The sequence below is a fragment of the Sapajus apella genome, unplaced genomic scaffold (assembly GCF_009761245.1).
Source record: "Sapajus apella isolate SASKATOON/1434 unplaced genomic scaffold, GSC_monkey_1.0 scaffold51, whole genome shotgun sequence".
In the NCBI taxonomy this organism is placed as follows: domain Eukaryota; kingdom Metazoa; phylum Chordata; class Mammalia; order Primates; family Cebidae; genus Sapajus; species Sapajus apella.
The window spans coordinates 6,792,481-6,804,475 of NW_022436991.1; the positions used below are offsets into that span (position 1 = coordinate 6,792,481).

At 44.3% G+C, this 11,995-nt stretch overlaps 1 protein-coding gene across 3 annotated transcripts in view; it reads left to right on the forward strand.

Moving 5' to 3' along the window:
- The window catches only part of VPS35L (VPS35 endosomal protein sorting factor like), a 142,933-nt gene that overhangs the window by 107,747 nt on the left and 23,191 nt on the right, over positions 1 to 11,995 (forward strand). For all 3 annotated transcript variants that reach the window (XM_032242833.1, XM_032242832.1, XM_032242834.1), the window contains one exon: positions 5,711 to 5,850. In XM_032242833.1, the coding sequence (XP_032098724.1) occupies positions 5,711 to 5,850 (140 nt within the window). The remainder of the gene's footprint in view (positions 1 to 5,710; positions 5,851 to 11,995) is intronic.

An 11,995-nucleotide genomic window follows, 5' to 3' on the forward strand; every position in this document is an offset into this window, starting at 1 on the left:
TTTTTTTTTTTTTTACATTTCTGAGCTTTATTTTTAGGCTGTTTTCACTTTTTCTTCAAATAAGCTTACAGTTGATATACAGATATCTTCATCCAAAGGGAATGACTGGCCCAATCATTTATAGTAGCTAGGCAACATGAATAATGAAACATACAGTTTACCTACTGTCTTCAACCAAGCCCTTATTTCAGCCTCTGTCTGCATCTTGCCCTTTCCCACAGCTATTTGCTTGTGATACATATTTTGGAATCCATTCTGTGGGGTTTTAGTGGCTTTGTGTTCTGAGTGTTTGATTTCTTCCTGTCCTTACAGAAGCTTCTGAAATACCATGTTCTTTTATTGGTCCACAGACCTTTTGAAACTACCCAGGTTGAGAACAGGAGAGCCTGAAACTTCGGATGGAAAATGTCAAATTGACATTTGGCTAATGAGCATCCCTGGCTTTCATTCATCATATATACAAAATGATGAGGTAGTGTGTCCCCATATTTTTTAGCAAGGACGCTAACCGTTCTTACAATAGAGCACTCCAAGAGTACCACAGTGCTTTTACGAACAGGGCTGTGTTTATGGAATTTCTCTTACTACGGGGACCGTGGCTGTGTTTATGCAGTTTCTCTTGTTGTGAATACAGGGATGGTGGCTATGTTTATGCAGTTTCTCTTACTACAAATACCAGGAGGGTGGCTATGTTTATGCAGACTCTCTTACTACAAATACCGGGAGGGTGGCTCTGTTTATGCAGTTCTTACTACAATGATTGTGTTTATGGAGTTTCTCTTACTACGAATATGGAGATGGTGGCTGTTTCTGCAGTTAACTACGAATATGGGGATGGTGGCTGGCTTTGCTCTCTGCCCAGTGTCCAGCAGTGCTGTGGGACGCATTGATTGCTGTGTGGAAAGAACGGTAGAATGCTGCTTGAAAAAGCAGCCCCTGCCCCAAGAAAGAGGGGTTTCAAATACTTTGAGCTGTGGTGTTGGGGTCAGTAAGGCCTAAGTGGGATTTTTCTGGTTTGGGTTTTGCCATGAAGGTGAGATATGGAATGATTGTAAATAAAAGCAAAAAAAAAAAAAAAAAAAGGGGGGGGGGGGGGGGTAGGGAAAAGAAATATGACTGTCCCAGCCAGGCACGGTGGCTCACATCTATAATCCCAGCACTTTGGGAAGCCAAGGCAGGCAGATCCTCTGAGGCTGGGAGTTCAAGACCAGCCTGGCCAACGTAGTGAAACACCGTCTCTACTAAAAATACAAAAATTAGCCCAGCATGGTGGCATGCGCCTGTAGTCCCAGCTACTCGGGAGGCTGAGGCTGGAGAATTGTTTGAATCCAGGACATGGAGGTTGCAGTTAGCTGGATCACACCCCTGTATTCCAGCCTGGGTGACAGAGCAAGGCTTCATCTTAAAAAAAAAAAAAAAAAAAAATGAAAAGAAAAGAAACATGGATGTCCCATGAACCCCAGAGGACTTGGATGGAGGAAGCCTAGTGCATGTACTTGCTGCTTTTCCCTTTCTCTAGTGGAACCAGGACAGTGTATATTTTTTCCTTTTCCAAAAAAATTTGTGTGAGTACATAGTAGGTGTATATATTTATGAAGTACATGAGATGTTTTGATACAGTCAGGCAGTGTATAATAATTACATCCTAGAGAATGGGGTAGCCATCCCCTTAAGCATTTATTCTTTGTGCTACAAACAATTCAGTTATATTCTTTTAGTTATTTTAAAATGTACAATTAAATTATTATTGACTAGCGTCACCCTGTTGTTTTGTCAAATACTAGATCTTACACATTCTTTCTAACTATTTTTATTTTTATGCAGTGACCATTCCCACTCCCCACCATGCCCCACCACTACCCTTCCCAGCCTCTGGTAACCATCCTTCTGCTCTCTGTCTCTCCATGGGTTCAATTGTTTTTGTTTTTAGCTCCCACAAATAAGAACATGCAAGGTTTGCCTTTCTGTGCCTGGCTTATTTCACTTAACATAATAACCTCCAGTTTCACCCATGTTGTTGTAAATGACAGAATCCATTCTTTCTTATGGCTGCATAGTACTCCATTGTATAGCTATACCACATTTTCTTTATCCATTACTCTGTTGATGGACACTTAGGCTGCTTCCAAATCTTGGCTATTGTGAACAGCTCCAACAAACATAGGAGTGCAGATACCTCTTTGATATACTGATTTTCTTTCTTTTGGGTGTATGTGCAGTAGTGGGATTGCTGGATCATATGGTAGCTCTATATTTAGTTTTTTGAGGAACCTCCAAACTGTTCTCGGTAGCAGTTGTACTAATTTAACATTTGCACCAACAGTGTGTGTGCGAGCGTTTCCTTTTTCTCCACATCCTCACCAGCATATTTGTCTGTCACTGCCTGTCTTTTGGCTAAAAGCCATTTTAACTGAGATATGATGATATCTCCTTATAGTTTTGATTTGCCTTTCTCTGGTGATCAGTGGTGTTGAGCACCTTTTCATATGCTTGTTTCCCATTTGTATGTCTTTTGAGAAACATCTATTCAAATCTTTTTCTCATTTTAAAAATCGGATTATTCGATTTTTCCTAAAGAGTTGTTTGAGCTCCTTATGTTGTGGTTATTAATCCTTTGTCAGATGGGTAGTTTGCAAATATTTTCTCCCACTCTGTGGGTTGTCTCTTCACTTTGGTGATTGTTTCCTTAGCTGTGCCGAAGCTTTTTAGCTTGATGTGATCCCATTTGTCCATTTTTACTTTGGTTGCCTGTGCTTGTAGGGTATTACTCAGAGGGGACAGTATTCTTTACTAATGGGAATCTGAGTTCTCCTTTTCTGTAGGTCTTTAAAAAAAAAAACTAATCCATTTTATCTTAAATTCTCTTCCATGGCTTTTAATAGCAACAAAATAAAGTGTTACATGAAGTTGACATGATTATTTTGAACTTTATGGGGATAAACTGCTTTGACATGCAGTAGGATTTGATTTCTAATTACTACAAAATGATCAAGAAATCACCCAGACAATATTTTCTATATGGGGCAAGCCTTCTGAGGATAGAACTAAAAATCTGCTTTGGAACCCTGCATGCCCCAACCTTTAAATAACTGTTTATTTTAGCTCCCTTCTTTAGAGTGGAACTGGGCGGGGCAGGCGAGAGGAGCCAAGTTCTGGGGACAAAGCTGCTCTCTTTTTAACGAGGCATAATAATAGGCACATTCTCTGGGCCAGTCAGTAACAAACACATAAATAGAAAAAAAATGGTCTTTCAAGTTGATCTGAGCAGAATTTGCATTCCCACTGAGAACCTTGTTTCATGATACACTTACTTCACTGTGGGACTGCTGGAGGACTAAGGAAATGAACTGCTTAAAGACAAAGCCTAGGAGCTCCTGTGGGTTCTGTAAGTAGGGCCATGTCTTTTTTTTTTTTGAGACAGTCTTGCTCTGTTGCCCAGGCTAGAGTACACTGGCACAGTCTTGGCTCTGCAACCTCTGACCCCCAGGTTCAAGCGATTCTCCTGCCTCAACCTCCCAAGTAGCTGGAATTACAGGTGTGTGCCATCACGCCCAGCTAATTTTTGTATTTTTTTAGTAGAGACGGGGTTTCACCATGTTGGGCAGGCTGGTCTTGAACTCCTGACTTCAAGTGATCCGCCCACCCTGGCCTCTCAAAGTTCTGAGATTACAGGCACGAGCCACTGCGTCCAGCCGGGCCATGCCTTACTAGTGGTCACAAGATAGAAGACCCTGCAGTCTCTGACCCTTTCTGGAAGGTTTCTCTGTCAGAACTGATATCAGGTGGCTTTTCCCCAAGCCCCATGTTTAATATCTCTCCCCAAAATGATTGAGATGAGTGGATTCATAGACCAAAATATATAACAGGATTATAAAATAAGTGTTGGCCCCTCGAGGTGGCTCACACCTGTAATCCCAGCACTTTAGGAGGGCAAGGCAGGCAGATCACTTGAGCTCAGGAGTTTCAGACCAGCCTGGGCAAAATGGTGAAACCCCATCTCTACAAAAAATACAAAAATTAGCCGGGTGTGGTGGCACATCCTGTAGTCCCAGCTCCTCAAGAGGCTGAGGTGGGAGGATGGCTTGAGCACAGGAGGCAGAGGCTGCAGTGAGTCGAGATCATGCCACTGCATTTCAACGTGGCCTAAAAAAGAAGTAAAAACCAAGACAACAGTTGTTAATTAGTATGATTATGTTGGTCTCATTGCCACAGTTTCTGTTGTCAACACTTTCTCTGACTTTTTTTCACCTGTGCATCTCAATGACAGTACCGTGTTCACGGCTGGTGCTTAATAAATGTGGAAGGGGTTTGAGTTTGGGGTTCAGGAAACAGCCAGGTGAGGAAGCTTCCAGAGCAGAGCTAACTTGACCCAGAAAGCTTTATAAGCAGTGTCTTTCTGTGACATGGTTTTTTTTTCCCTCTGCTTGAAGAAGGAAGAGATGGCAAAACTCTGTCATCCATCTTCAGACACATACTTTTCTCATTAAACATAGGCCATTCTCCCGGGAAAGTGAGCATTTGCTGTTGCATTTGCCCCTCTGGTGTGCTGGACAGCCCTCCTGCTTTAATTCAGGACACTGTTCACCACTACAGTGTTCTCTTTGCATCACTGGAAGTCGTTTTGGAGTAGAAGTCCATTTGGACCATGAAAACATTTGATCTTGTCGGGTAGTTTAAAATTTCATTGTGAGGTCAGTGTTTTGATTGTTTTGACCTTGAGACTTTTCTCACAGTCAGTACCTTGGCAGTTTTAGAAAGAACTCTCCCTCCCTCCCTCTGCGTCTCCCCCGACCCTCCATCCTTCCCACTCTCCCTCCCCTTTCACCTCCTCTCTATCCTGTTGCTCACACATTCTCTCTCCACTCCTTTTCCTTTCTTGCTCCCTTTGAAGTCTTGTTGTTTTATAGATTATTTCATAGCTCTTTAAATATCTTCATTTCCCAAACAATTCTGTGGAGCTGTTGTGAATCAGAAATCTTTAAGCTGTGTGTGTGTGTGTGTGTGTGTGTGTGTGTGTGAGTGTGAGTGTGAGTGACAGTGTGACAATTCTGTGGAGCTGTTAATGAGAAATCTTTAAGCTGCGTGTGTGTATGTGTGTGACAGCTCTGTGGAGCTGTTAATCAGAAATCTTTAAGCTGTATGTGTGTGTGCGCGCGTGCGTGTGCGCACATGAGTACCCTTTTAGATATGTTGATGGTAACTTAACAAAAATGGTGTGCACCAGAATAGATTCAAATGGACCAGGGTTTGAGCAGCTCCACCACCAACACTGGAACTTCCTACATACACAAGACCCTGTTGCAGGATGAATTGCTTCTCTTTCCTTCCCTTACTTCTCTTCTGTGAAGTACACCTGTTGACAGCACCTTCCTCGAATGGTGGACATGAGAATTCAGTGAACCAATCCAACTTGAGCCTTTAGTCCAGGCAACTGTCATTTCTAGACTTCTTACAAAAATTTGTGACCTGCTTTTTTCACTTAATAATCTAAAGGCAGTTTAACAGAGGTTCTCTGAGCTGAAGCAGTGCTCTGTCAAGCGAATTGCCCCTCCAGCTCCATCATGATTTTCAGAAACCCCCTGCTAGGACCTGCCCTTGGCATGACCTGACTTCCACCTAACTCTCGGGACTGGCCTTCAGGCCACATGAAGAAAAAAGCCAATTAAATTTTCCAGAGTTCTAATACACTGACTTTTCTTCTGTCTCGTAGCTGATGCTTTTTTCAAAGCTGCTATAAGCCTCATTCCGGAAGTTCCAAAGATGATTAATATCGAGGGGAAGATGCGGCCGTCGGAATCGTTCCTGCTGGAATTCCTCTGCAATTTCTTTTCTACTTTATTAATAGTTCCGGTAGGTTTCCTCAGCAGAACCCTGAGACATGTCTTCCTTTGACCTGCCTTATAATATTATATGTATTCTTACGCCTAAAACTGCGGGAACATTCTCTCTGATATTTTTGTGTTGGTTTTCTAGTTAGTATTTGAACTGCTTAATGAATTTTCTTGCTGTGGGGGGCTCATACTATAATAGTAGAGGGGCCGTGTTACCTCAGGCTGCTCTTACGAAGTACCATAGACTGGGGGCTTAAACAACATTTATTTCTCAGAGTTCTGGAAACTGGAAGTCTGATATCAGGGTGCCAGCCTGGTTGGGTTCTAATGAGGACCCACTTGTAGGTTGCAGACAACTGTCTTCTCTTTCTGTCTCTCTCTTTTTTATTTATTTATGTATTTTGAGATGGAGTTTCACTGTTGTTGCCCACACTGGAGTGCAATGGCATGATCTTGGCTCACTGCAGCCTCCGCCTCCCAGGTTCAAGCGATTCTCCTGCCTCAGCCTCTCCTGCCTGTAAAGTAGCTGGGATTACTGGCACCCGCCATCATGCCTGGCTAATTTTTGTATTTTTAGTAGAGATGGAGTTTGATTATGTTGTCCAGGCTGGTCTTGAACTCCTCATCCATCTGCCTTGGCCTCCCAAAGTGCTAGGATTACAGGTGAGTCACTGTGCCCAGCCTTTTTGTTTAAGAGACAGAGTCTCGCTCTGTCACCCAGACTGGAGTGCACTGGTGCAGTTATAGCTCACTGTGGCCTTGAACTCCTAGGCTCAAGCGATTCTCCCGCCTCAGCCTCCTGAGCAGCTGAGACTACAGGCCCATCTTGCCGTTATGTCCTCATGTGACAGAAAAAAGCAAGGGCAAGCTCTCTGGCCTTTTGAGCAATTGGTCCTCTGGGACCTCATTACCTGCCTGAGACCCCACCTCTAAATACCATCACATTGGGATTAGGGTCTCCATGTATGAATTTGCAGGGGGATACAAACATTTAGTCCATTGCACTGTATACTGCCAAGGCAGAGGTGTTCGCTCAGTGGGGAAGGGCACAGGCCTCAGAACCAAGATGCCTGGCATGGAATCGTGGCCCATCCTTCTTCCAGCTCTGCGTTCTTGGGCAATAATACAACATCCCTGGGCTGCAGTTTCCTTGTCTATAAAATTGGGATAAGAACTATCACTTCTCTGGGTTGCCATGAGTATTAAGTTTGTGAATACTCACATGGTCAGAACAGTGCCTCTGCACGTGGTAAACTTTCTAGAAAGCACTAAGAAAGTGGCGACAAAGTTTTTTTTGATGGCAAATAACAGAAACTAAACATAGCAGAGGTTAAGAGGGGCACTGTTGGAAGGATACTGGATTTTTGTGGAATGGAAGAGATGTACATCTAAGCTTGGGTTAGAAAGAATGAGGCCACTCTGGGCACCAGCAGCAGGAGGAATTTCTGGACCCTCCCTAGCAAGGGTCCTTATAACTTGGAGTCTGCCTACTTCCTAGTGGTCTGACAGAGTGACCATGAATTTGGATAAGGGGAAAAAAAAGACAGCTTTATTTTAAAAAACCTCTGAGTGAAATTTATCTTTCACTCGATGAATTACAGGCAGTAAGCCACAGTAGTAGTAGCAGTAGCTGGGACTTTGTCACCAAAAGAAATCAACAAATATGTTCACATCACATTTCAGGTGTGAAAGGTATTTCAGAAGATTGTTTATGTTCTTCTTCCTTTAAAAGCACAGCAGTTATTAAGCCCACTGTTAGAGCTGTTAATGCATTCACAAAGAAGCAATAGATTACAGCATCACAAATGCATTGAAGAAATATTTTGCCAGCTGTGTTTTAGTGTAATTGGTTTTCTCTGTAGTCTTACGTGTTTTATTTGCTGCATTAAAAATAATATTCCAAGGGCCGGGCGCAGTGGCTTATGCCTGTATCCAAGCACTTTGGGAGGCCACGGTGGGCAGATCACCTGAGGTCAGACGTTTGAGACCAGCCTGGTCAACATGGTATAACCTCATCTCTACTAAAAATATGTAAGGAAGCCAGGCATGATGGCAGGTGCCTGTAAGCTCAGCTACTGGGGAGACGAGGCAGGAGAATCGTTTGAACCTGGGAAGTAGAGGTTGCAAGTGAGCCAAGATCGTGCCACTGCACTCCATCCTGGGCAACAGAGCAAGACCCCATATAAAAAAAAAATAGTATTTGACAGAGTGTGCATAGGCTTCAGCTGGCTGCTGCAGGGTCCATGGCAAAGAACAAATTAAGAACAACTGGTAGAGCTGAATGTGCATGGGAATCCCAGACACTTGTTAAAATGCAGATTCCCTGGGCCCCTCACAGAGTCTCACTCAAGTAGGTTGAAATAGGCTCACAAATCACCATTTTTAAAGTAATTAGTTTGTTTTATTTTGAGACAGGGTCTTGCTGTATGTTTAGGCTGAGCGCCTAGGCTGAAGTGATCCTCCTGCCCCAGCCTCCCAAGTAGCTGGGCCTGCAGGCATATGCCACCATGCCTGGCTAATTTTTTTTTAATGTTTTATAGTGATGCAGTCTCTCTCACTACCTCTCATTGCCCAGGCTGGTCTTGAACTCCTGGCCTCAGGCAGTCCTCCTCCCTCAGCCTCCCCAGTACCTAGGATCTCAGCTGTAGGTGGGATCAACCAGGTCTGGCCAACGCATTTTTGAAAGCCCCCTCAGTGATGCAGGGATAAGTGGTCCTAGGACCATGCTTTGAGAAACATCCCCCTCAACTTGAGCCATAAAAGTGGCCTGAGCTCCACTGGATGCAGGTTCCTTTTTGGGGTGATGTTACGTTCTAAAATTGACTGTAGTGCTGCTCACAACTCTGAATATCCTAATAGTCACTGCATTGTACAAGTTAACCGGTGTACTGTTTGGCATGTGAATTACACCTCGGTAAAGCTGAGAAAACAGAAAGTGACTCAGCTTCTGACTCTCCCTGTTCAGATTCCAAGTTTTCAGAGAGAGGGAATGAGGTCAGGAGGCCAGACCTGGGGACTGCGGATACCACTTCAGGATGGGGGCGGGGCCTCTTGTTCTGCAGGCAGGGTAGGTGGCACCCAACTGGGGGCAGCTTGCAGAGGCGTCTTCTAGAGCTCCTTCACTTGACACTTGATGTCACTGTTTTCAGATCTCCATATTAGTACTTTATAAGTTTCCTCTCTTTGGGTAAACTAGTTATTTATCAAGTGAGAAGACAAAAGAAAAAACTCAGGGTTTTGAATTAAGTAGTTGGTAAGAGTCATTGTTCACTGATTAATCAGGATGGACTCAGCATCTCCAGGTTAAAAATCACTGGAGGCTTTTTGAAAAGCCTTCTCAGAGTCAGAAGCTTTTGTTCAGTCCCGACCTGAAGACTTCATAGCTCTGGGACTTTGGGAAAGTTTTGTAAGTCCTCAGAGCTTCAGTTGTCACTTTTTTTTTTTTTTTTTTTTTTTTTTTTTTTTTTTTTTGATGAGACAAGGTCTTACTCTGTTGCTCAGGCTGTAGTACAGTGGCACCATGTTGGCTCACTCCAGCCTCCCAGGTTCCAGTCAGTCTCCTGCCTCAGCCTCCTGGGTAGCTGGGATTACAGGTGCATGCCACCACACCCAGCTAATTTTTGTGTTTTTAGTAGAGATGGGGTTTTGCCATGTTGGCCAGGCTGATTCTCGAGCTCCTGACCTCGGGTGATCCGCCCACCTTGGCCTCCCAAAGTGCTGGGATTACAGGAGTGAGCCACCACGCCCGGCCCAGTTGTCACTTTTGTAAGGCGTCATCACAGTGCCCACCTCAAGGGACTCCTATGAGGATTAAATGAAATGATAGCTGTGAAAGTGCTTTGTAAACCTGAAGCTCTGTCCCTGGAATTACAGATTGATGTCCGGAGGACAGATCCAACTGGCAGATAAGTAGACACTTGGTGGCCATGTCCTGATGGAGAACATTTGGAATGAGTTTCCTACATTTAAAAATTGGTAGATCACAGAAAATCCCAGATTTGCATCTCCCGTGGAAAAATCAGGTCCTATCGCGTGGGGCCTGCATCCTGCGACCTGGCCAGTTGGCTGCAGCTAGAGAACAGCTGGCTCACGCAGGTGGCATATGCCTTTCTCTTCAGTTCTCCTGGGCACCTCTGGGCCCATTAAACCTATTTCTGTTGCCCAGTTGGCCTCTTAGGCATTTGTGGAAAGTGCTCTTGCTCTCAACAGATTTTAGTTATTATTCCTTGTAGCATTGCATGTGTTTTGCTGGGGGTTAGTAATGATTTGAGACAAAGAACAGATGTAGTTCATGACACCTCACTAAGTACCCTGTGCCTTGCTAACGCCACTCATTAATATTCACTTCCTGGGAGTCCTCCCCACAAGCTCCCCAAGATAGGAATCATTGCACCTTTTTCACAAAGGAAACCTAGAGCCAGAAGGCCCTTGCTGCATACCTGAAGTCACAAAGCTTATAAGCAGCAGAGCTGGGATTCAAACCCAGGGCTGCGCTACTCCAGAGCCTGTCCTGTGTGACCTAAGCCGGAGACGTCTGCCGTGTGCCTTACTTGTTCAAGTCCATTGAGCACCAGCAACCCTTCATCCCTGCTTGTGGGATGCAGCATTAGTAACTACTCGCGGATGCTGCAGAATGTCTAGGCTGAATAGCCAGGGCTGTGAGCTGAGTAAACTCCCAGGTGATGGGCTGCACCGCACCTGAGCCACGCCCACTGTGACTAGATCTAGCGTGAACAAAACTCCCACATCCTACCTCTACCTGGTTCAATTTATGCATTTATTTATTTTGGAGAATCATTCTCTGTCACCCAGGCTGGAATGCAATGCACAATCTCTGCTCACTGCAACCTCTGCCTTCTGGGTTCAAGCAATTCTCGTGCCTCAGCCTCCCAAGTACCTGGGACTACAGGCACCCGCCACCACACCCAGCTAATTTTCTTGTCTTTTAGTAGAGACTGGGTTTCATCATGTTGGCCAGTCTGGTCTCGAACTCCTTAGCTCGGGTGATCCGCCCCCCTCGGCCTCCCAAAGTGCTGGGATTACAGATGTGAGCCTCTGTGCGCAGCCTATTTGGCTGAAATTATTTGTTACCCTTCAGGTCACAGCTTTTAGTTATATTATATTGGGGTGAGAACACTTAAGGTGAGATTTACCCTCTTAACCAGATTTTAAGTGTGTAATACATTATTGTTGACTTAGGAACTGTGTTATATAGCAGATCTCTAGCACTAACTTATCTCTAGAGCTTATTCATAATTGAAACTGTCCATTAGTTAATAATTCTTCATTTCCCTACCCCCACCCCCTGCAGCCACCATTCCACGCTCTGATTCTGTGAATCTATTTTAGATACCTTCTCTCTATGTGGACTCATACAGTTTTTGTCTTCTTGCCACTGGCTTATTTCACATAGACTAATGTTTTCGAGGGTCATCCATGTTGTTGCATATGGTACAATTTCCTCCTTTTTTAAGGCTAAACAATATTCCATTGTGCATATGTATTACATTTTCTTTTTGAGACAGGATCTCACTCTGTTATCTAGGCTGGAGTACAGTGGCGTGATCACACTCACTGCATCAGCCTTGACCTTCTGGGCTCAAACATTGTCCTAGCTCAGCCTCTTTGAATAGTTGGGACCACATGGGTGAGCCACCATGCCTATCTAATTTTTTGATTTTTTGTGGTGACAAGGTCTCACTATTTTTCCCAAGTTGGTCTTGAACTCCTAGGCTCAAGTGATCCTCCTGCCTCGACTTCCCAAAGTGCTGGCATTACAGGTTTGAGTCACTGCACCCAGTCCTTTTTTTTTTTTTTTTTTTAAAGAGTCTTGCTCTGTTGCCCAGGCTGGAGTGCAGTGGTGCAGTTGTACCGCACTGCATCCTGAGCCACCGCATGCATCTACCTCATTTTTCATTATCAATTGATCTGTCAATAGGCATATAGATTGTTTCCACATCTTACCTTTTGTGAATAATGGTGCAGTGAGCATGGAAGTGTAGCTATCTCTTTAAAATCCTGATTTCAATTTGTTTGGATACGTACCCACAGGTAGGATTGCTTGATCATGTGGTAGCTCTATTTTTAAATTTTTGAGGAAGCGCCATACTGTTTTTCTTTTTTCTCCCCCCTCCCCTCCTCCCTCCTCCCTCCTCCCTCCCCCC